The sequence below is a fragment of the Crotalus tigris genome, unplaced genomic scaffold (assembly GCF_016545835.1).
Source record: "Crotalus tigris isolate CLP2741 ecotype Arizona unplaced genomic scaffold, ASM1654583v1 scf7180000019221.656610, whole genome shotgun sequence".
Classification (NCBI taxonomy): Eukaryota; Metazoa; Chordata; class Lepidosauria; order Squamata; family Viperidae; genus Crotalus; species Crotalus tigris.
In genome coordinates, this window is record NW_024097442.1 from 500,001 (window position 1) to 526,434 (window position 26,434).

At 36.4% G+C, this 26,434-nt stretch overlaps 1 protein-coding gene across 2 annotated transcripts in view; it reads right to left on the reverse strand.

Moving 5' to 3' along the window:
* LOC120316066 (corticotropin-releasing factor receptor 1) overlaps positions 1 to 26,434 on the reverse strand; it is a 106,362-nt gene that overhangs the window by 64,157 nt on the left and 15,771 nt on the right. For both annotated transcript variants that reach the window (XM_039361243.1, XM_039361241.1), the window contains exon 2: positions 16,116 to 16,200. In XM_039361243.1, coding sequence (XP_039217177.1) covers positions 16,116 to 16,200 — 85 coding nt within the window. The remainder of the gene's footprint in view (positions 1 to 16,115; positions 16,201 to 26,434) is intronic.

The window sequence follows — 26,434 nt, forward strand, 5'->3', positions numbered from 1 at the left end:
GTTTTGTTTTTTTATATTATTTATTTATTTACTTATTTACTTACGTATTTATTATCTATATATAAAATACAAAGAAAAGTAGAAGTGGGAAATTAGGGGAAGGAAAAAGAGGGGGAAAAAGAAAATGTAAGGTACAAGAGAAAAAAAAAAGGCATTGCCTTCTGACTCTTTTTAGCACAGTACAAAATAAAAATATTCCAGCTTCAACTTTTTGTTTTTATACATTAGTATATATAACTAGCCATTTCTATAATGACAAATCAGTTTAATTGACAAAACCAAAGTCAAAAAAATTTTTTTTTCATCCCAAGCACAAAATCCAGAAGTGATATCCAAATGAAAAATATACCAGGTTTATTTTGGTTTTAGGTTTTCTAATTTTATTAGTTCTGGATTTTATTGTTATTGTGAGCCATAAAGAGTGGTATTCTAAAATTGGTGGCCATACAATCTTTAAATATTGTAAGTCATAATAAATAAAATAAATAAAATAAAATAAGATGTAACCAGTTGTAAAGAAGGTCATCATGCATTACAAATCACAGAAAGCAAGCATTCCATTCTATTCTCTTTTGGTGAGGCATCAGACATAAGTATAATATCCAGTTCTGAATACCACATATTACAAAGGTTTCTGAGAAACTGGAATAGATTCAGAAAAGGTCAACAGAGATAATCAAAACTATGAAGAAAGACTGAAGGAACTGAGTAAGCTTAGTTTTGAGAAAAGACTGCCATGAAAGCATTCTTTAACTGTCTGAATGAAAATATCAGACAGAAGAATATCCAGATCTGTTCTTTCTCATTCCATATATTGGGAAATGTATGAAAGGATAGGAACATGGATTCTTATTGAAATGTAGGCAGAAACTTCCTGCCAGTAAAAGTTTGACAATAAAACCAATTATCAGAGATGTAGTAGACTCTCTTCATTGGATGTTATCAGACAAAGGTTATATAGCCATCTGCCCGGGAAGTTTTAATCTGAATTCCTTCACTGATTAGATTCAATTCCACTTAATTCCATGATTTCATAGTAATAGATCAGGGAACTCCACTTAGGTTTCTTTCTGCATCTCACTTTATTCTGATTCTAGGAGATAGAAAGATTATCTGATTTACCTGCAGAAGCTCAGCAAGGTTATCTATTTACCTTATTCTAATGACTTTTTATTCTTTAGCACATATGGTAATAATAATAATGGCATTTGTGTTTATCTTTTCAGACAGCTCAGAGTATATAACTTATATAGGGATTTGCCCTTATTGTGGTAGGATGAAATCCACAAATAGAACACACAGCTAGATGGATTTAAATGATAAGAAACAGACCAAATAAAAGAGGAGATAGAGTTGCTCTCTATATAAGAAATAACTACATTTCTACAGAATTAAAGCACAACAATGATGAAAACTGTCTTGAATGCATTTGGGTCAATATAAAAGGGGGGGGGGATGACATTGTCATAGGTGTATACTATGGGCCACCCTACCAAACAGGAAATAGATGGACTTTTTGCTAGTCAGTTAACTAAGGTATGTAGGAAGCACATCACAATAGTAATGGGGGACTTTAATTACCCTGATATCAATTGGGAGACAACCACTGCACTAAGTGGAAGGTCAAACAGATTCTTGACAAACCTAGCAGACAACTTTGTCTCCCAAAAAGTAGAGAAGGGAACTAGGGGATTAGCCATATTGGATCTAATTCTCACTAACAGGGATGAAATGATAGGTGTTGAAGCCACAGGAACCTTGGGGGGTACTGATCATACAATATTAAAATTCCAAATTATGCAAGCACAAGCAATAGAGCTCAGTCAAACTAGAGTCTCAGACTTCAAGAGAGCTAATTTCAATAAACTTAGAGAGAGCTTGAGAAGGATTCCATGGATGAGAATCCTCAAGGGGAAAACAACTCAAGAAGTTTGGGAAATTTTGAAAAGTGAGGTAATAAAAGCTCAGTCTAGCACAATACCAACGAAGAAGAAAAATAACAGCTCTCAAAAGAAACCAGCATGGCTGCATAAAGAACTCTTTGATAAATTGAAAGACAAAAAGGACAAGTATAATAGGTGGAAAGAGGGACACATAACTAAGGCAGAATATCAGCAAACAGCCCGAGCTTGCAAAGATGGAGTGAGGAAAGCTAAGGCTCAAAATGAACTAAGGCTTGCAACAAAAGTCAAAAATAACAGCAATAAAAAAGCTTCTTTCAACATGTAAAAAACAAGAAAAAAGTCAAGGAAATGATTGGCCCATTACTGGGAGAAAGTGGCAAGTAGGTGACAAGCAACAAGGAGAAAGTAGACCTGTTTAACTCATTTTTTGCATCCGTCTTTACACAAAGGAAAAAAACAGTCCAATCTATTAAAAACAGTACATAAAAAACAAATTAGAAACACAAGTTAAGATAGGCAAGAAAACGTAAGTGAGCAACTGTCCAACCTAGACAAGTTCAAATCACCAGGCCAGATGGATTATACTCCAAGGTTCTCAAGGAACTGGCAGATGTGATCTCAGAACCACTGAACTATATTTTTCAAAGATCCTGGAGCACTGGGGAACTATCGGAGGACTGGAAAAGAACTGATGTAGTTCCCATCTTCAAAATAGGGAAAAAAATGGACCCAGGAAATTACAGACCTATCAGCCTGACCTCAATACCTGGGAAGATTCTGGAAAAGATTATCAAACAACAAATCAGCGAGCACCTATAGGCAAACAAAGTCATTACCAAAAGCCAGCATGAGTTTGTCAAAAACAGATCATGCCAGACAAATCTTATTGCATTCTTTGACCAAGTGACAAAATTAGTGGACGAGAGACATGCTGTGGATATAATTTATTTGGACTTCAGTAAGGCATTTGATAAAGTAGATCACAACCTACTACTTGATAAGATAGAAAAATGTGGGTTAGACAGCATCACCACTAGATGGATTCGTAGCTGGCTGACTGGCTATACTCAGCATATAGTCCTCAATGGAACTGCATCTACATGGAGGGAATTGAGTAATGGGGTGCCCGAGGGCTCTGTTCCGGGCCCAGTGCTCTTCAACATCTTCATCAATGATTTGGATGAGGGGACAAATGGGGAAGCAAACTAGAACTAAGGAGAAACTTCCTGACAGCTAGAACAATTAATCAGTGGAACAACCTGCCTCCAGAAGCTGTGAATGCTCCAACACTGGAAGTCTTTAAGAAGAGACTGAACAGCCATTTGTCCGAAATGGTATAGGGTTTCCTGCGTGGGACTAGATGACCTCCAAGGTCCCTTCTAACTACTACTACTACTACTACTACTACTACTACTACTACTACTATTATTATTATTATTATTATTATTATTATTATTATTATTATTATTATTATTCCCAAATCCTGTAAGTTATATTGGGTGAGAAGGGAACAATTAACCTTACATCTCTAAGGAAGCGTGCAGATAAGTAGGATACTTCTCTGTTTGTCAACAACTCTGCCTCTCAGGTGGGCCTACCATTAGTAGTCTAATTGACTCTGAGCCTGCACAGTTCCTAGACTGAACCGCTTCCAAATTCAAGAATGGAGGAACTGAGCAGCCTTTGTGGCACACAGCAGGTCATGCTGGCAAAGGTAGGCCCAGCTGTGATTTACTTGAAAGGGACATACTGATGTTGGTCCATAAGGCTCTGTACCATTAAATCCCCAGAAATACATAAGTTCCCTGCTCTCTTGAGAATCAAATCACATAGACTAAACTCTTCCTCCAAAAATGGGATGTACAAGCTATTAGTCTCAGAATTTTAGCAGATGCTGGCAAAGGAAGCTAATTTTTTCTCAAATTAAAAAAAAAAAAAGCCTTTCAGCTACATGCTAACAGGAGCTTCATCTGTTGCCAGATAAGGAAGTGGAACTAAGTGTTAAGCACTCATGCAAAAATAATTTTTAGTATCCATTCATTCCAGTCTAAAGATTTGTATATGTGCAGTGTGACTTGGCTGCGTGCTATAGTGAGGATGAATATTGGCGTGCAAACTTGCCAAACAGATGGTTGGCACAGGACATCTTGGAAGGCAGAGGCTATTGAAAAGTCACCTGAGCTGAAGAAGAAAGTCAGTGATATTCAGAACAAATACATTATTTAAGGTTAAACATAATAGGGAGCCCAGATTGCAGGTTGGGGTAAAAGGCAAGTTCTAAGTTTACAAAAGGTAAAGTAAATGTGGGTTCTTTGTATTCCTACATTTCAACATATGTCTCCTTATGTTAATTAAGGCCAATGCAAGGTGAGTTAATGCATGGTAGACATATTTAGACCACCTCTAAATTAGATGACAGGAGAGAAATCGTCCTGGTATATCTTTTTGTCAGTTTGACAACAATGTTTTTTAAACACTTGCAGAATCATATTCTCATTCATCATCTCTGGTCAGATATTAATATGCTCCAACTCTGATCTAAAACAACATACTTCAACTGTGCACCCCAAATGTATGTAGTTACAATTCTCATCATGACTGTGCTGGCTGGGAAAAATGATACAACAATATATCCTTGGTTCAAAAAGATGTTTCTTCTATTTTTCATGGATCAAGTTTTCTTTTATTCTAATGATACGTTTAAGTAGTAGTTAGGTTAGGATAAAACCTATTGGCTGTGTTCATGCCACAGATTAATTTGACTGCCTTTTTTTCAGGTTTGAGTCATCAGCTAAACATCACTAGCACTTAGACTTATATACCACTTTAGAGTGCTTTACAACCCTCTCTAAGCAGTTTACAGAGTCAACATATTATGCCCAACAAACTGGCTCCTCATTTTACTGACCTTGGAAGGATGGAAGGTTGAGTCAATCTTGAGTCGGTGAGAATCGACCTGCTGGTAGTAGGCAGAATTAGCCTACAACACTGGATTTTAGTCACTGCACCACCACAGCTCCTGCCCATCCTGCAATGGGCAGGATTCACACAATATACTAAACTACACAAAATAAAATGTTAAAAATTAACCAATTTAGCATGTTGTGCAAACATAACAATTAGATTTATAACTAGCTTGGTTAAATACATAAATATGTTGTTGATTTCAGTTGTTGAAGATCCCTCCAATTGCTAATCTAGCATTAGTCATTCAATCACTCTAGTGACCAATTTCCCTCTGCTTCTGTACTTCCCAGAAAGAAAAAAAACAACAGATGCTGGTATGTCCTGGATAGTCCCCCCCCTCCCCTGGGAAGAACAATATCTTCTCTTAAAAATGCGGAATGACAAGTTGGTGGAGCAACCTTGAATTTTAAGGAAACAAAGCTTACAGAATAATGCAATAAATTGGTAAAAAAAATGTTGAAACTAAAAATCAGTCTTCTGAATGTCTATTTTTGGAATTCTGAAATTTGAATGTTGAAATATTTCTTTTATGGATTTTGACCCAACAAGGGAACCGACTGTTAATTACTTTTTTTAAAAGTATTATTAAGTATACACCTTGATCAATCCAGTTTTCCATCATGTCCTTCTATGTCTTCAGGTCCTTGAGATGGTGATAAAATTAGGATTTATTTGGATTCTTTAATTTTAACAAGACAAGTCTCTCTGAAATTAAAAGAATTTGCTTGGTAATGTTTCCTGCCAGACTCCCTTAGTCACACTTGACAGAAATGACAGACGTTTGACACAGTTACATAGGGACATTTTTTTTTTTGCAACAAAGACACTTAAGGCAATTGATTATCCTCTGCCAACATGGCTTATTCTCAGTTGTCTGCTGTTTAAATTCAGTGCTTATTTTTCCTGATTTTCCCACTATTTAATGAACCCCTTGTTTTCTATGATTCTTGCTTGGTGATAAAAGCAGTTGATAAATGGCATAATTGGTCATTCCTGCCCTGAGAAATTATATCTTCCAATGTATTTTCCAGAATATCCCTTACTACTTCCCTTTCATATAACTTGAAGGACCATGTCTTGAAAGACCAGGAGCCATTGCTTCTTCCAGATTCAGAATGGTTTGTAGAGAGATTAATTTCTCCTCCCGTCTCCATTTCTATAGCAAAAGATTCCTCTTTCTCCAAATATATAGGACAGGAATGAGTTATATGCTCTCCATTTCTTTGTGTGGGGCCAGCAACATATCTGCGGTTTCAGTTTTCTTTGAGTGACTTGGTATCTTCCAGTCTATGAGCCAGTGAGGCAATGGCAGACTTTGTCTTATACCTCCCACAGTTATCAAAATTTTTGCTCTCCAAATCTTCCTTCACCCTAAAGTCAGAAGCACTGGCAACTAATGGCTCATAAAGTCATTCAGGTATTTATATGGGTACTGGAAACAGAAAAGGCCCCCCCCCAAGCAATATTGATGCACATTAATGAAGGCTTCTCAAGAATATTTGATGTCTACATAAATTTTCCAAGAAAGAAATATTGAAGAGAGCCTTTCCTGTGCCAGAGATTCAGAATGTGCTCCCTCTAAACTCACTTTCCAATTTCCTCAAAATAGGAGAAATGGAGGAATTATGGTACATGAGGGTCAGGACAAATGAAAGGCCATTAGATCCACATACTCTCCTACAGAAATGGAAAGGCTTTCTGGTGATGAAGGGAAGCAGAGCACTTGTAGGCAGACTTGGCAAGGGCTAGCTGGACTGCTGGAAAACTACTGGGATGGGCAAAGACTGGGAGTTTTTCAGAAAAAGTGAGGGTCACAGTTCAATAAAAGTATGGGCAGACTTGTAAAAAAACAAACTCTGCCATGGGAAAATATCTGGCCAATTATTTTGTTGGAAAGTAATACAATAATAAAGGTATTGTTTTGAAGTGGCTTTGTGTATTTTATATTCTCATATATCTGTAGATAATGGATCACAAACAGATGAAGCTTCACATTGGTACTAAAATAGGGCCTGCTTATTTCAGAAGTGTGCCATGAATTTTGACAAGAAACTGGTCAGTTATAAAGTAAAAAAAAAAAAAAAGGGGGGGGGGTCCTAAAGCTGCTTCAGGATGTAGAGTCATTGTTCAAACTGAATGAATTTCAAAGCCTGGCACATCATCAGGTTTGGCAGTATGAGATGTGACTCTTGACCACTTCAACATGAAGCCATCAAAAGTAAGAAAATGAATATGAATTTTTTAAAGCCCCCCCACATGCCCATCTAAGAGAAGGGGTGTCAGAAAGGGAATACCAACATTTATAACATGGAAGTTTGGGGGAAATTATAATATTTTCCAGCTTCCATGGTAACCCATCACGCGGCTTGTTTGCTGTGAGCTGGAATAGAAGACATTCAAAAGGAGTTTCTTTAATGTCCTCTCCTGACATGACACTGAACAAGCCTGTGAGAAATCTAAAACTGTTTCAGGTTCTTTTGGTCCATCTCTACTTCTGCAGAGTAGCATGCTCTATTCAACAAATGTCTCAAGGGTATATCTATGGAAGTTCTCAGTCATCCAGGTCATGGTTGTCCCATGTTATTAGGAGGCAACTGGATTCTCTTGTTTTTCTTTGAAGACATTTCACCTCTCATCCAAGAAGCTTCTTCAGCTCTGACTGGATGGTGGGAACTTTGGGGTGAACACTCTTCAAATGGTGTGGGAGTATGAATGGATTTCCAGAAAACATTGCAGACTAGAGGAACTATTTGTGCTTCAGTTTAAGATGCAGACAACACAGACTCATCCCCAACAGCCTACACTCTTCTTCAACAGTGAAGGGACACATCCTACAGCCAAGAAGGCTCCACACCCATTTGCACTAGTGAGGTGACCCTGAGGACACAGGAAAACCTCCAAATGGCCTCAACGACTCTCTAAAAGAATGCAAATGCCCAGCTGTCTGCAAGGAGTATAAACCTTTCCATTCCCCACCATCCAGTCAGAGGTACTGGATGAGAAGTGAAACATCTTGAATGGAAAACAAGAAAGTCCTGTTGCCTTCTGAAAAAGCACCTTTGGGTCTCAAAGGTATTTGCCACATTTCAAAGTCTAAAAAGCATTCTTGATGGCCCAAACTCCTTGTTAAATATATCACTCAGCTCATAATAGCTATTTGGATTGACATTCACAGAGCAGTTAGTTCTCTGGTATCTCTGGACTAGACTGGAGTAGCACAGTTTTCAAAATAAAAACAGATGCCTCAGCTTATACAACAAAGGAAAGATGAGACTGGGATGATGGAAGGTGGAAGATAGGCTAATGAAACATATTTGAACCTATTTGGCTTGTTGATTTTTGTATCTCAAAGAATCAAAGTAGTTCAGAGCATTCAGTGATGATGAATGAACATAACTGTCAATCTTCCATTGTTTCAACTATAATAGGAAGATAGATAGGAAGAGTATATTTGTGTGCAATGGAAGACTCAGTGAAATTGCCTATGGCATCAAAGTTTATTAGAGTTCATAACCGCATTTTGTAATTAATCATATTTGCAAGGTAACTTGAATACCTAGATGACATTAAATAGCTCCACAAAAAATCTGGACTCTACTTAATTTCTGGCGGGCCCCGCTTGTGGCTAGGACCACATTATTTCCTGATATAAAGCATTAGCTGGCAAAATGCCATCTCCACCAATTGCATCAATTTGTTGACATTTGAATGGGGTTGATGTAGCCAGATTTTCATAAGAAATGGCCAACCTCTCCACCATAATCTTTGTTTGTGATGGGTACAACTTCTGGACAGTGAGAGGACTTCTTGTGTTCCTAGGTACATAGATTCAACAAATACAGTCTCCAATGTGCAGACAGATATAGAAGGAGAAGGGAAGGAAAATGAAGAGTGGCATCTTCCTCTCCCATTTGCAGTTGTCCACTTGTCCTTCAACTTCCCATCTATGCTCAGACAGACTTGCATTAAAATAGTCATCATATTCTCAGTCCCTTGAAGTATTAGTTCGTCTGAGATTTCATTAGACAAGCCTTATTTAATTGATCAATTAAGCCTCTTTCATTTCAGCTCACATTCTGTATTTGTGGATGAAATTCTGTGCCTACAATGAATGCTTACCTGCCAGAAGCAATAGATCTTATTGGCAGTCATGTGCCTGACAGAATCCCTAAGATTTATCTCAGACATGTCACAGGTTAGCATAGTCCAGACAAGCCTAGATCAATAAGTAGATTGCCTATTTTGAATCCCCATCAGTCAGTGAGACTTATTAAGAAAGCAGGAAAATCCCATGACCTTAGAGACATGTACAGTTTGCTTTGAGCAAAGAAGGCAGTGATCTGACTTGGGTTTCTGTCCCAAAAAAATAGGAATCTGGCACCTGCTGGGCTAACAGTTCCATGTTAGGACTAGCTAATATACTGGTATCTGGGTAGCTATCTAGTGTAGATATATAAGCACGGGGTTGGCCAAGTGATTGACAGCAGAATCACCTGGAGTTTATGACAGGAAGGATTAGGGTTAGGATTATTTTACTGAATCTCTTTCCCTATAATTTCAATCCATGGGAGCTGGTTTTATTCTCTGGACAAGGGAGAATAAGTCCACTCCCTCCTTTATGTGATAACTCTTTAGGTGTCTGAACAGACTTCTCTTCTACAGGGTAAACATATCTCATTCCTCAAACAACTGGATTCCAATCTTGGTAGCCTTCCTTGCTTCAGTTTGTCAATTCTGGTGTTCAGAATTAGATAGAGCTTTTGAAGTGGAGTCTGATCACTCCGAAACAGAGTGAGAATTACTTTCTATGCTCCTATTAATACACCCCCAAGTAGTATTTGCATTTTTAATAGCTGCATTATAGTGTTGGCTTATGTTCAACTTGTGATCTATTAAAGCACCTGGATCCTTTCCACATATACAATTGCCAAGCCTGATCTCTCTCTCTCTCTCTCTCTCTCTCTCTCTCTCTCTCTCTCTCTCTCTCTCTCTCTCTCTCTCTCTCTCTCTCTCTCTCTCTCTCTCCCCCTCCCTCCCTCCCTCCCTCCCTCCCTCTCTATCTGCCCCTCCTTGCATCTTACATAAATTCTCTTTATCTTTTCTCTCTGGGCTTTACATTTCTCCCTGTCAAATTATTTCAGCTCACAAACCAAGCCCGTCTAGATCTTTTTAAATTCTTTTTCACTTCTAAAATATTAGCTATTTCTCCTAGTTTTGTATCATTCCCGCTTTTGATAATCATCCCCTTAATCACTTATTCTAACACATTAATAAAAATCCTGACCAAAACTTGGCTCAAGACAGATATATTTAGTATTGTACTCAGTATTATTCTCCAAGCTGATATGGAGATATTTATGAGGATCTTATGTGGTCATTCACAAATATTAAATTTATCTAGTGGTTGTATAATCTAGCCCACATTTTATCATTACCAGTTTATCGGTAGGAATATCATGAGAGACTTTGTCAGTAAGAATGGTAGCTATCATTCTGAGCCTTGAGCAGGCATGTAATGACTTCTTCCCAGTGTTGTGAATTGTGAAAGAGCAATCAAGGCAGAGTCCGCTGCTTAAAGTTGGTAGAACCCAGTGCTGGGATTCAGCCAGTTCGCACTACTTCGGCAGAACCGGTAGCTATTTTTTTGTTGCCCAAGTCCAGAACAGACTTCCGGAAGCAGCATCCACACAGAGAACCGGTTGTTCACATACAGTATTTGAATCCCACCACTGGTAGAACCTGCCTGGACTCTCAACATAGCATCTCTGCCCTGAGAAACTCTGGCTCTTAATCTCCCACTTCTTCCATTCTCAGTTCCTGCTACCCCTGTTTGTTCTCGCAAGCCACAGAGAAAATTTAGCCCTTTTTGGTAAAAACAAACACAAACTTTCTCAGACTGTTCAATGAGTAAAATATTGTTTCATAGCCGTTGTGATATTGATAATTCCATTCTCTCAGTTTGGTCAGAAATAGTATATTAGAAGTCACTGAAGGTTCTAGAACCTTTTCAATGTAGATGCATGTCAGATGCTTTGGAATATTGGATTAAATGTTTATTCATGTTCTTAATTCAGATATTTCTGCAATTTCTAGCACATTAGAGCAACTGATGCCACTAGTTACCAGAAGGAATCACATTTGGATGGCTGACTCAGTGGCATAAAACAAATAAGGACCTCCCATGGCAACCTCTTTCAAAATGACATCCTTGGTGCCCTCAGATACTGAGCTATATCTCCAATCTGCAATACTTGCTGGCTGAGGATAGTAGGATTGGTTACTCAGCACTCTAAAGCCACTAAGATGGGGAAAACTACTTTTTTCTGGCACTAAATGGATTATGTTTCAAGTTTCAAATGAATTTTAAAAATGGCTATATTGGTTTTGGAGACATTCTTGATTAGAAGCATAGCAGAGCTGGCAGGAGAGGCAAAAACTTTTTTGTTTTCAATCAGAGGTAGAGAAGAGGGGGAATAAGGTAGTGTGCATTGTTTCAATGAAACTTTGACTCCAAAACCCTGCATACAGTAACGCAGGGTTTTTAACTCAGTAACTATGATACTTTGTATAATTAAAAGTATCTACATGTTAAAAAGTATATATATGTTAAAAAATATCTACATGTTATTAGGACTAGAATTCACAGTCTCCTAGTTTCTTGACTGACCCTTTAAACCACTACAGAAAAACTGATTCTTGTAATTATAGAACCATTACATCCCCAAAACCTGTCTTTCTCTTTTTTCTTCTTCCTCACTCACAGACTTATTCAGGTTTAGATCAACAGGTGATTTGCTTAAGCAATTTCTGGCACACTGTCATAGATTGTACTAGTATCTTGGGCCTTCTTTTTTGATCCTCCTGTGAGCAGCTGCCTGTTTAATGGCTCAAAGAGCCATTTTGGGTGAATGCCTGGTATTTGTGAGAAAAGTTTATGATCGGGAAAGAGGTGACATAGTTAATTAAAATTGATTATGGTCACCCTAAAATAAGTAAAGTATCCAAAATGCAAATATAAAGCACACTTATAAATATTTTATATATGACTTCCGGTTCTAGATCGCGGCGCCTCTAGTCACATAAAGAGACTCGTCTCCTCGTCAGCTAGTTTCTCTCCACCGGTAGACCCTTATGTGGATCGAAAGTCACCCTGGAGGGTGTGATTTCTGTTGACGAGGCTTCGATCGACTGCGGAGGAGCGGTGGCTCCTCCAGCTGTTTGAGCCAACTCTGAGGGCTGACGGAGAAGAAGATCGACCAGTAAAATGGCCAATAACCCAGCCGCTCGAACCGCAAATCAAAGAACATCTAAGCATTAAGAACCATTGTGGTGAATCCAGGTGAGACTTTTCCCTTGCTCCTCTCTTCACTCTATCCTGCTTTTTGTTTTGCCTGTAAGAGCCTTGTTGGAATTATTTCTCTGCCTTGAAAAAGCAGCTTTTATATGTCTGGGAAGAAAGGCGTTGAACAAAAGAATAGAACAAAATTTTAAGGACTATACTTTATTCTTATTTGCTTTGGGGTACAAAAAAAAACCTCTTTCTTAAGAGCTGTACTATCATTTTATGCTGGAAGACTATTTATTTTCCCACATTTTATTTTAAAAGATAGAAAAAAGGGAAAAAATGATGTCTGGAAAAGATTTTTTTAATCTATTGAGGACATCTAGTGGTGAAAATTTAATACTGCAACTTCTGGTTATTCTTTGGAGATAGAATAGACTTGACCTTTAAATTACTTTTGAAGAGAAAAGATAAGCTGATGCAGCTGTGGGAATTGTGGGGGTGAATACTGCTTAACTTTCATTAAATACAGCCTCCACAAAAAGAAAAAAAAGAGACTCTCTTCAACTGCTATTAAAATGGAGAAATCTCATTCACAATTGAACTGCAAACTTATATTGGAAAAGATCTATGAGGCTACTGCAGAAATATGTGCTACAATGAAAGACTTTACTACAGAATTAAGAACCAGAAGTTTTATTTCAAACTTTTAAACTGATCTCCAGACTACATCTGACCATTCTATAAATCAAAATATACTAGAAGAGGAAACAACTGAGATCAAAGAGGAATTTATTTTAGCTTATAAACATTCCACCTATAGCTTGAGGATCAGAAGAATCAAAGACTGAGACTTGAAACTTTAAAGCAAAGAAGCTTTAAGGATGAAAGAAATAGATGCCTAATGCAGAGGATGGGATTCCTATCATTCCAAAAGACATTGCAAGCAATAAAGAGAGATATATCAGCAGAAAGGGAAGCTTGGTTATGGAAACCTGCTTGGCACAGAAAGAAGGCCAGAATAAGACTGAAAAGAGAAATTTAAAATTACGTGTAATGGATTAAAAGGCACTGTTGCTTTATGGACTGTTTTAAGGATTAAGATTCAGAGTTAGAAGTAAGAAGAATGTAGTTTTTGGAATAATAGGTTTATTTTGATGAAAATTACTATGTATTGGAATGGACAAAATGGTGGCTTTTTAGATTTGGATTGTTTCAATAATTAATTGAATGTTTTAAATTAGTAAGATGATGTTTTTGTCTGATAATATAGATGTGATAAGGCATGATAATTAATTGGATGAAATTTGAATTTTGTTTAATGAACTGAAATGATTTAAGATTTAATATTATTTTGTTATCTTAGATTGATCGATTGATGGATTATATATGTATAGGGTAGATTAATATTTTATTTTAATTGGGATATGTATTATGCAGTGGAAGAAGAAATAAATGAGACTTGTGATAAAATGAGGGATGTGAGAGATTAAGAATTAGAATATATTTGGAAGGGATACCTGAATTGATAACTTGTCAATTGAAAGTTAAATTTGATTATAGTAATTGTAAACTTACAAAGTTTTAAAACAGGTTTAGCAGTTATAGAAATTTAAATGAGAAATGGAAGATCTTAAATGTATTATGCTATTTGAGGGAAATAGAGAGGGGACATTGAATGTATTGAGTTGAGTTACCTACGGTATATATGGTTTTATTTTTGGATGTTTGACTACCCTAACACCATGGTGTGTCCTGAGCACTTTGTTCTAAGAATTAAAAAACCAATAAAATATGTTTCAAAAATATTTTATATGTAATAATTAATATTTTATATGTAATAAAATATGTTTCAAAAATATTTTATATGTAATAATAATGTATTTTAGAAAAATATTTTATATATTTGATAAGTACAAGGATAACAAGTTCTAAAAATATAAAGATAAATGCTAAATAGATTAAGCTTTTCCTTGGTTGCAAAACTCGATAGAACAGCTCTACACATTTTCTCTGCAGCTTCATATGTAACTATTTTTCAACAAATAATTAATCTGATTCAGGAGATGCTGGCAACAAATGCACTAACAATAAACATGATCTTTAGGTTGAAATATAAAGCTCAGTTGGATATGGCACAAAATTTAAGATATTGGGGTGACACAGCTGAGCAACAGCCCCATTCTCATTTCTTGTCTGACCAAATTCCAGCTGTTCCCCTCAAGTTCTCCCTTTCTCTTAAAATGACTTAAATCAGAATTCTTTTACGCTCACATGCAGACAAAATTGCTCTTCATGATTTAATGGTGTAACAAAGATAATTCACGCCAAGAGGTAAGACTGATGAAGAGTGCTTGTTAATTAGGCAAGAAATTTACTAACAAATGAACTCATATAAATTAACAGGTGCCGTTTATGCACGATGCATATAAGCTTGGTAAAAAAAGAGACTTTAATCAGCTTTGCCCAGAGCTATCAAGCACATGTTCAGCAGTGATGGTGATTAAACTCTTAAGGCTCCTCAGTCCTTAGGTAGCACTTTTGCTGAACTTCATGTCCTTCTTGATTGCCAAGACTTTATTTGATCAGGTGTGTGGCTGCCATGTACCCCCAAACTATGCCCTCTTTCATATTTCATTCAGATTATATCCACACATATCAAATCTTGTAGAAAGAAAGGAAATTCCTATGAATATTATAAGAAATTTGTAGTACACGGAAGAGACCTGGACCTCAGAGATATTTTGACCAATGCAATATAAATAGGGTTTCTTGTTTTAAGAGAAAGAAAGCAATGGCACGTGAGAAGGGCACAGATAGTTCAGATTCAGGTGCTAATTGCAGATACATGGGGAGGCATGAAGAAGCAGGTAATCAGGAATTTTTGGCAGGCAAAATGACGAAAAACTGGCACTTGGGACTGGATCTTCAGTGTGTTGTATTCAGGCACAGTGAATAATTGGTCCTATCTTCTTAATAACAATGCAGTTCACCAGATTCCATATGCCTGCATGTGCCTTTATTATTGGAGCAAACCGGCTGCAGGTCTCTGTTAGGAACTCTGCCAGCATGCTGGATGGAACATTAATCAGGAGAGCGCTCCTGTATACCTTACTGGAAACAGGCGACAACAAAAATATCAACATTTATTTCAGGGTAGGCTGCAGTGCAAATTGTCAGTTCCAAAGCAGAATCTGAATTTAGCACCCAAATCTCAACAGACAATAGACAGAGCAATAGTCATCCACAATTTTTCCCCAACTTCTTCGTCAGAAACATTTTCCTCGTCAAAATGTTAGTTGTGGCTTTCAGTTCCTTCTGAGGAGAGAAATTATTCTCTTCTTTACACTTCTTGAACCAAATTGTTCTTTCACTAGAAAGAGTGTTCCCTAACCAACATCCATGATCCTTAATTTATTATTTCTGTTTACCTCCCAAATATTGAGAATCATAGATAGGCCTGTTAGTGGTTGTTAAGGCCTCTACCTGTGGGCCACTCAGATGTTTATGTACTCTGAGTAAATGCTTGCTCAGTCTGGTGCTATTGGGCATTGTGTCTGAGGATTATGAGATTTTTAGTACTAAATTTATGGAGGATGCCAACTCTGATTTCTGATTGTAATCTGAAAGTGTGAAAAGATGGCTTGGGGAAGCTCACATTACACAATATGATGTAAAATATATCTTTGCAATTAAAAAAACATGGATGAAAAATTGATATCTACTAAAACCAGGCTAATAGGGATAGTTCCAGATACCAAGGCTGCAGAGTTAGCCAGATATCTTAGAATCCATTCCAAAAAAGTATGGACTGAACATATTTTCATAGCCTCTAGTTTCCGATTCCAGAAATCAGCCAGTCCTTGGTGATTACTGTACTGTTCTCAGAAAATGATTGTCCACCAAGTGGGACAATGTGTCAGTCTAATAGAGAGTAAGTCAAATCATTGAAACTTACTTACCAGTAATATTGTTGGCCGAAGAAAGATTTCCACAGTGTTCATCACCAATAGAGGCAGCAGCTAGGTTGAACCAGAAGAGAATAACCTGGGTGAAAAGAAAAGGCAGATGGCATGAGTGGCTGGAGGGAAGTAAATAGACAACTCTCAAGGGATAGTTCAGATTAATCTTTTCCATCTTGTGAGGTTCCAGACTGGCTGAGAATTCAAAGAGCTGTTGTTGCAACAGATCTGGAGGACATACAGTAGAGAAGCTTAATTGAGGTGTGAGGCACGGACAGCTCATCCATAAAAGTGAAGTGATGCTTAGAAACAGTGGGATTAATATAGAGAAGCAGAATTGGATAAAATAGAAGGTAATAGTCACAACCTCTTCACACTTGTGGAATTGAGGTGCTAAGTAAATATGTAAATATGAAAGGGAACATTGCCAGGTTTACTTTTAAATTTCTGAAGGTGACATTTTGCAAAACAAAAACAAAAAAACCCCAATAAGAATGTTTTAGATTTCTTGGCATATCTTTGTTGTTTTGGCAGACTGTTGAGAACTTGTCATTCATCTAATACTGTCAAGTGCTAAGAATGTCTTTACATGACATATATCAGCTATTGTCAAATATCAGCCCATCACATACAAAAATGAAATATCATGCATAGATGGCTGTATCTTATGTTGAGAGACAGTGAATTCTCTATCCTATTTAGGTTGCAATGTTATATAAACGTATTTGGGCATAAGCTTAATGGAATTTAATGAAATTTATTTCAGTAGACATGCACAAGATTACTAAATTACAACACTGATTTTCCCTGCCTAAGAAGTCTTCAAAAGGAAGAAAGAACTCTTTTTTTCCAAAAATTGGGAACTTTTTTCTATGATTGTCATATATCTATTATTGCTATCATCACTATCATTCTCATTATCAAAATCATTCTTTATAAATTTGAGAGTAGCCATATTAGATTTTACTAGAAAAATATTGTATGAACCATCCTCTTTTCTCCAATCATCAACCAGATGCCTCAGAACTAGATAAGTGGTCCAGATTCGTCCAATAGATACACCCTTTGCTGATTCACTCTGGCTCATGTTTTTTATAGTCCATTCCCTTTTTTCCATGTTTTGCCTTCAGTTACTGCAGTATGGTAGAAAACAAGACGGTGAAAGGATGCTGATGAGATAGAATCCCATCAGCGCTTAGGAATGCAGTAACTGTAGCTCACGAGTAGAGCCAATTCTCCCAATAAATCCTGTGTTTGAACATGGCTAGTTTGGATAAGGTTGGGAAAGATTTCTGTCAGAAGTACTGTTTCCTGAGTGTCAGCAAAACAGTTGTAGACTAGTGGAGTACAAAGCAGCCTTCTGTGTAATTACAAACATCTTTATTTAAGGAAAATGTTCATCAGTGTTTTCATTGTATGTAGGCAAAAACTGGTTTTGTTCCATCTTTCAGGGCAGGGAGTGTTACCTGTAGACCTGCCACAGTAGTGAAAAGCACAGGTGTCAAGTATTTAAAAGCTGAGAACATATATGATTGTTCAGAAAATGCAAGGTTTCAGTACTGTTAAATATAATTTTATAAGGAGGACTTGGAGAAAAATGCTAAGTTATTGTGGAGAATTAATTTGGAGCAATGCAATAAGGAAGAATTTATAATAACTTATTAAGTATCAAATATTTCAGAGGGGGAAATAACTGAAAACAGCTGCATATGTCCACAAACATATGTATATATTTGAGCAGGTCATTTGTCACTCAAGTGAGAACCAGAATCTGATTTATTCTATGATCCATTTGTTTGTTTTCCTGAGTAACCATAGTATTTTCAGCACTCTTTTCTTACATGAAAGTTCAAAACGTTTATACTTTTTCTATGCTGTTTTTAAAAAGTCTATTTTTTTTCCATTTCCTACAGTGTCAGGGGAAAACCAGTGCCTGTATAGTTCTCAACTGTATCAGTAGAGACACATTACATCTCTTTTCCAAGGCCTTCATTGCTACTCTGCCAAGCAGTAATATTCAATGTTTTCTTGGCTGCTGCTTTCTTTATGACAGACAGTCCTAAAAGACAAAAATTCTCCATCACTTCAATATCTTCACTGTCAGTTTTAAGAGTGGTTGCTATACTTGTCATTAGTTTGGTCTTAGTCCCTTCTTTTTTCACTGTGTTCCTTTAATTTTCATCACTAGAGCCTGCAAATCATACTGTATATATAATATTCAGCTATCAGAATTGTGACATTAATATAGCACAGGTTACCAAACCTTTTGTCTTAAAACTGCACATCTTCTTCCAATCCAGTTTCTCAATATCTATTCGGCTTATAGGCCGAATAAATAAGGGGAGAATATATGGCTTTGTCTCACTCCTTGCCAAGCAAAAGTCAGCCTGTTTTGCTCAGATCCAACCTGAACTTCATATATAGGTTTCTCATGAGAACAATGAGATGATCTGTGACAAACATTTTCCTAAGCAGAGTCCGCAGTTTAACATGGTTGACATAATCAATGAAAAACATATTGGTTCTTTTTTGGTATTCTTTGGCTCATGCAATTATCCAGCGTGCATCAGAAATAATTGCCTCCTGTTCCTTGGCCTTTTCTGCAATCAGTTTGAACATCTCGCATCTCCATTTCCATGTAGTGCTCTAATCTGTGTTGGATGATCCTAAGCATTATTTAAATACTGGGAAATAAAAATAAACTCAGGAAGTTTATGATTAAAGGTTGGATTCATTGTAAAAGAGAATTATTTTTTGTGTTAATAGTAGCTATAATATTTCAAAAGCCCTAGTTATATAAATTGTCTAAATGGATCATATTGTAAGAGCATTAATTTGGAACTCTAATTAACCATCCTGACATTTGTACCATTATGAACACATTAGACACTATGATTGCCACAGTACTCTGTATATTATGTAAATCTGACAATGTTTAATCTCACAGAATTATTTTATTAAATGTTATATAAAATATACAAAAACTATTGTAGTTATATTATATTTTTAATTATTGAAAATAAGGCTATTGAGGAGCATGATTAAGTAGTTAGGATTTCTAGTCTAATGATATTTTTTACAAGGGTTCAATATAATATAGCTCATGATGTTATAAATTAATGATTGAGATCCATGGGATACATGGGGGCAATATTACTTTCACTCAGTATGTAAACATTTGGGGATTAAAATAAGAAACATAATGAAGACAATTAACATTGAATAATGGTTTGCATAGTATATATTAAACTGATGAGAGTCCTTGCCCTGTGCCGTTGCAATGAATCCTCATGATTTATTGATTTATTAATTTAGACGTTAAAAATGATTGCATGGAACTATCAAGTGTATTTTCTCCAACTCATAAATGATATACAGGTAGTTTTTTCACTTTCATCTATTAATTCAGCGACTGTTTGAAATTGCAAAGTGCTGAATGAAGGGGACTTATGACCAGTCCTTGGAGTTCTGACCATCGCAGCATTCTCATGGTCATCTCATTGCAATTTAGGTACTTGTGTCCTGCTTGCAATTACAATTTTGCAGCAATTGTCTCAGTCATATTATTGTGATTTCCAATATTCCCTGCTGGCTTCCCAAGCCAATGGGAAAAGTGGCAGAAGGTTGCCGTGGTCATGTACAGTCTTCATTGAATGATGGCAGCCTGGATTGACAGAACTGTGATCAATCAATGGCGCAAACAAGTGACATTGTGCTTTATGACCATGTCACTTAGCAACAAATCTCAATTGCTATCATAACCCCAAGGATTGTACTGATCTTGATTTTGTAGACTTTTAAGCAGGTTGTAAAAAAGGAGGGCTTCAATAACATACCCAATACATATATATACTGTGTTTCTCCAAAAATAAGTCTTTTTTGCCTCCAAAAGAGGCACCAGATTTTATTTTCAGGGGGTGTCTTTTCCATGTTCTCACCTCATGGCTGTGGCACCAACAGCCCCACCCAGCTGGCCCACTTCTTCTGCAGCCGAAGGAAATGCCTCTGTAACTGAGAATGGAGTTCCAGCCTGCATTTTGCCATGAGTGGCCTTCCGGGAAGGCATCTGCAGCAAAAACTGAGCTACGGATTAAATCTTGGCTTCAGAGGCCTTTCCAGAAAGTCTCTGATGGTTAAATGCAGGCTGGAGCTCCATTTTCAGCTGCAGAGACATTTCCCTTGGTTGTGGAAATGGACCAGTGCGGTGAGGCAGAGGTTGATTGATGGGAGGCCTGGCTGCAATGGCCCACCCACCCCCCAAAATCAAGCTAGGGCTATTATTTTCGAAGTAGGTCTTACTTTCGGGAAAACACAGGTAGTAGATGTACTTAATATCCTGTATCTCATCTATTGCTAAGAAGAATTGATTGCATCCTTTGGAGAACATTCCATAGTATCCTCAGATCAGCCTTTAAGGTAAGTTACTGTATATCAAGAGAAAATGGCTGGTCCTGAGGCAGCCAAGTATTTCTATTTCAAAAGCTTTCAGTTCACCTCTAACACCAGACACCATCTAGGTGCCTTCCAGAAATCTTGGATTTCAACTAATATCTAGCCAGTCTTATGAAATATCACCCTTCCATTGGGTGACCTTGCATCAGATTGGAGAAGATGCCTTTAGCCTTTGGGCCATCCTTTCCCCTAAGAGGAAGCACATGCCTTTCAGTGTTTACTATAGATGGTGTCCAAAATAGAAACCTTGCTGTATAAATTACCAGCTGCTGTAGAAAAGCAGAAGGGTGAGGGAGATGGAATTTAGGTTCACTGCAACTAATGTAATTTTTGAACACAACTTTAAAATGACTTTACATCTTGTAAAATAAATTACATCATAAAAGATTTTTTTTAAATGTCCTTCTGTCTTATGTTTTCTGTCTTGACACCCTTTCCCCATCATATTATGTTTCAAGCCTGTCATTTATAACTCCCCCAAATGTTTCACCAGTTCTTTTCTTAAAAGCAGAAAATCTTCTACAATCACTGCCTTGAAGTCACAAGCCCTGGGAAGCTGCTGCAGAACTAACCACCTGAGTTCAGAGGATTGTGTTGCACTGCTTAGGATCCTCAGTGCAATATCTGACTAATTGCTGAAAAGAGCAAGTTTGTGTTCTGGCTGCTTTAGTGTGTCACATATTGCATCTACAATCAAGGCACTGACTGGGAATTTCACTCTTTTTGCAGGCATATACCCCTCAGGTTGTGCATATCTGGAAGCCTGGAAAGAGAGGCCCATCTTTTTAAAAAACCCAGGCATAAGGACACAGAGGTTCACACCAGGGACACAGCTGACCCAGAGACTTCAAGGTCTGCAACAAGATCTAGCTTCTGTTCCAAGAAAAACTATGATGGCTCTAGAGCAGGGGTATCAAACTGCCGGCCCACGGGCCAGATGCATCATAGCAAAATGCGCCCACCCCATTGCCAGCAATGGCAAAAATGTTGCAATATGTCATGACACGTCACATGACGTTGCAAGTTTGACACCTATAACTGAAATCTTGATCCTGCAAGCTTCACTTTGAAATTATTGCTATTGCTGTTTTCAGCTTAGGGAAGCAACAACTGTGCCTCTCTGTGAGCGACTGTGTATGTTTCTATGTGTATGTGAGAGTGAAATATATTCTAATTAGAAAAGCAAGATTTTATCTCTAGAAAGAAAGCTAGGCAACATTCCTTAATTTTTCTGAAATCCTAGCAGAAAAAAAAGCTTTAGGGCAGAAGTCAGCAACATCAAAAACTCAAGAAGAAGCCCTACCTTTTTTTTTTTTTTTATGAATGTTGTGCATGCACCATCTTGAGCTTTTTGCTCCTTTATGGATGCACCTGGCAAAAGCCAAATGTCCCATTCAGCAGAATGAACAGGAAGGAACTTAACAAAAGCAGGAGTACCTGGCAACATTTTATTTTATTTTTTTTATTAAAAAGTTTTATTAATAATATATTAATCATAATCTAAACAAGTTTAACAATTTGTACAACAATTAATATCATACTTAACCCTTAACTTCCTTTAAACCTTATTATTAATAATACTTATTTTTTAATCATAAAATAAATGGAACTTTTCAGTTCCATATTTAATCTGAATATAATCTAGCCATCTTCTCCATATCATAATATATCTTTCTTGTGTATGATCCTTTAAATAAGCAGAAATTTTAGCCATTTCTGCCAAATTGGAAACCTTAAATGTCCATTCTTCTAATGTAGGCAACAAATCTTTCTTCCAATATTGACCTATCATTAACCTTGCTGCTGTAATTAAATTCAACATTAAAATAGTTTCTTTAACATCAAAATCCTCAAAAATCCCTAATAAAAATAGTTGAGGAGTAAACTTTATCTTCCTTTTAAAAATATTTTGAATGTTCCACCAAATCATAATCCAAAAGGCCTTAATATTTTTACAAGTCCACCAAATATGAAAATAAGTTGCATCAGAACTACCACATCTCCAACATTTGGGCTGTAAATTAGGATACATACAAGATAACTTTTTAGGATCCAAATGCCACCTATAAAACATTTTATAAAAATTTTCTCTTAAATTTTGAGCCTGTGTAAATTTAACATTTCTAATCCAAATTGTCTCCCATAAATCCAATGGGATTGGTTCCTGAATATTCTGAGCCCATTTCACCATACAAACTTTAACCAATTACAATTCCGAATCCAATTCTATTAAGATATTATAAATTCTTTTTATATGAGCCTTGTTCTGATCTTTAATCTGTATTATCATATTTTCATCTCCTAATGTTATCCCCACTTTCTTATCTAAAGTCCACCTGTCCACTATTTGTAAATATTGAAACCATGACTGTAAAATGTTCTCTTGTCTTAATACCCCCAAAGACTTTAATTGCCAATCATTACCTGACCATATAAGTAATTCTTTGTACGAAATTTTGCCCCTTCGATATCCCCTCTATTGCATGTTCAGGAATCCCCCAAATAGGTATTTTATAATTTAATCTATAATAATATTTCTTCCAAACTCGAAGTAGGGCACTTCTTAAAATATACGATTTAAAAGCCCAATCAACTTTCTTATTAAAAATTAAGTATGCATGCCAACCATATAATAAATCCCACTCTTCGAGAGAAAGAATATTTTTATTTGTTAAATTAAGCCAATCACTTATCAAAGTTAATGCGGCTGTATCATAATATAATTTCAAATTAGGTGCTTTAAGCCCTCCTCTTTCATGAGCATCTTGCAAAATCTTAAACTTCACCCTTGGTTTCTTCCCAGACCATATAAATTTATTGATACCCTTCTGCCACTCATCCAAATTAGCATCTTTTTTTAAAATAGGTATCATTAGAAACAAAAAGAGAAACTTTGGTAGAACATTCATTTTAACAGCTGATATTCTCCCCAACAACGACAATTGCATTTTTTTCCAATCATTTAAATCCTTTTGTACTTTTGTCCATAATGCTCCATAATTATTCTTATTTTAATTTTCCATTAGAAGCAGTTATAAACACTCCCAAATATTTAACCTTCTTCACTATCTGAAAACCTGTAAGTCTAACTAAAGTTTCATTATCCTTCTCAGTCATATTCTTAGATAATATCTTAGTCTTATTGTTATTAACTTTAAAACCAGAAACTTTTCCATATTGAGTTATAAGTTCCAATAGATAACTAACCGATTGAATCGGTTGTTGTAAAATTAAAACCAAATCATCTGCAAAAGCTCTCAATCTATAAACATTATTATTTATTTTTATTCCCTTAAGTAATGCAGACTCTCAAATTTGAATTAACAAAATCTCCATTGTCAACACAAATAACAAAGGAGATAATGGACAACCTTGTCTTGTACCCTTTTCAATATTAAAAGTCTCTTGTCAATCCCTCATTAATAATAATTTGAGCAGGCTGCTGATGATATATAGCCTTGAGAGCATGTAAAAACTTATCTCCAAAATTCATTTTTTCAATTAATAAAAACAAAAATTTCCAGTCTAATTGATCAAAAGCTTTCTCAGCATCCAAAAATATAAAAGCCGCAGGAATCTGATTATTCTTATCCAAATACTCAATTAAATTAATAATTTGTCTTGTATTATACTTCATGTACTTCCTGTTATAAATCCTGATTGATCACTATGAATTAAATCCTTCACAACCTGCATTAATCTATTTGCCAAAATTTTTGAAAAAATCTTATAATCTTATAAGATTATAAGATTATAATCTATATAAACATTTTAGACTAAGATATACTCTCAGAAACTTTCTCCTCAGACTAGCCTCAAATCCTACAACTAAATCAAACTGTGCTTCTGGCCTTCTCTTTAGGAACCTTTTCTATAAACTCCGATATATGCAAATGTATTATAACTGTTTCTTTTATGTCTTGGGGTTCACGACACACTCTCACGATGTAACCAAGTTCTTCTTTATTTATTCCACATTACCACTCAGTAACCAACAGGCTCACAGGCCTTTTATAGTTTTCCAAACAGCCTATCATAATTCTCCTTTGTTCACACCCTGCGCCTGCGCACAAGGCCGGCGCCAACCAGTCTGGTCCCAGGCAGCTTTTGGGTTGCCCTGGACCATTTGCAACACTTCTGGGCCTGCTGATCTGCCTCATCAGGCCCAGGACACAACAGTTTCAGTGTTAAGGGGCACACTTTAGAATCAGTTTTACACATTTGTTTTGGCTTAATGCAATATGTGAACATAGCCATTGTGGCTTATTCAAAACACTATAAAAACCATGATTTAATGGTATGATTGATACAATGGTCCAGCCAACTGTTGCTTTAAACTATGATTTGTAAAACCTATCATTTGATGCTCAACAAACCATGGTTAAAATCAAAATATGGCACAGGATGTGAATGTACTCAAAATCCTGCTTTTCTTAATTTCATATGCTCCAGATGAGCTCTGACACTATTTGAGGTTGAGCCTTAGTTCAATAAACCGTGAGCTAATGGCTGCATAGACCCATAGTCATCTTAATCATGATTTACCAATTAACTCTTTTGCCTGGATCTGCACAACACATTGAACCATAAAGTAATCATAGTGACCATATTCACAAATTCCCTGAGCCAAAGACAAACCAACTTAACATTTTAGCTTTTCAGAGCAGTTCAGATCCAACCAATGCCTTTATTCCAACATTTTAAAAATTCACGGAAGAAGAAAAGCTGGTAATAAGTTAAATTACCTCAGTTACTGACCCCTATTGATATTCCTGATACCTTTTTCACCTGATTACAGCAATTAAGGGCAATAATGAGATCAGGCTGAACAAATGTGGACTATACAAATAATGATCAGCTCATATCTTTGGAGTCACTTGCACTGTGTGGGAAGTCACTAACTAATTAGAGCAATTTGGAACAAAAAAGATCAGGCTCTCTTCTTGAGTATGAAACCACTTCACTGATCCACTGCTTAATTAATTCTTCCTCATAATGATGGATGGTTGCACCAACCACATGGTTAGATTTGAGTTGGCATTTTTATCCACTTATCAGGTCCCTCCCAAGGACTCTGGAGGAGTTAATATTGTTGTTCGATTCAGATACTGAGTCACTGGATATAAGCTGCTCCAACGAAAGCTGCCTTTTGCAATTACTGATGATTTTATCAATGTTGATGGAGTTCAAGTGGTATTCCAGATGTTTTTTGGATTGCACCCAAAGCACCTATTACTATTGGCACTACTTTTGGTTTTCACTTCTATTTGAGCTATTTGTATTTTGTGATTTTCCTCCAGTTCTTTCTTTTCTATTTTGCTGTTTCCAGATACTATGGCATACGCTATCCAGACTTTTTTGTCTTTATAAACAGTTATTAAGCCTGAAGTATTATGTGGCAGGTGCTTGTCTGTTTGAATTCTGAAGTCCCTATTATTATTATTATCTTTTAAGGCAGACATCATTCCATTCCACTTTTGCAGTTTTATTAAAAATAAAAATGATATTGGATGGTAGGAAACGCTTAAAAGAAGCATCTTTAGTTTGAAAGAGAAGCCCACATTTTAATTTATATTCTACTTTTTCTGTGGCTAGGGGTAGTAATTTCCTCAGTTATGAATGCTTTTTGACTAAGAAATCTAAAAATCTTAGCATACTCACACTTCCACATATATTTAATGTATAAAAAATATACAGACAATGAATTTGATTTTTTTTTTGCCTCAGCTGTAAAGAAGTGGAATAATTGCAGACTCTCTCAATATATGTAGTAACCTCAACTACTTTGAATTTGAAAGAGTTTCTGTAACAGACTTCTCAATTCCAATAACCTCCAGATATATATTTCAAATCCCACCTTCTCAAGT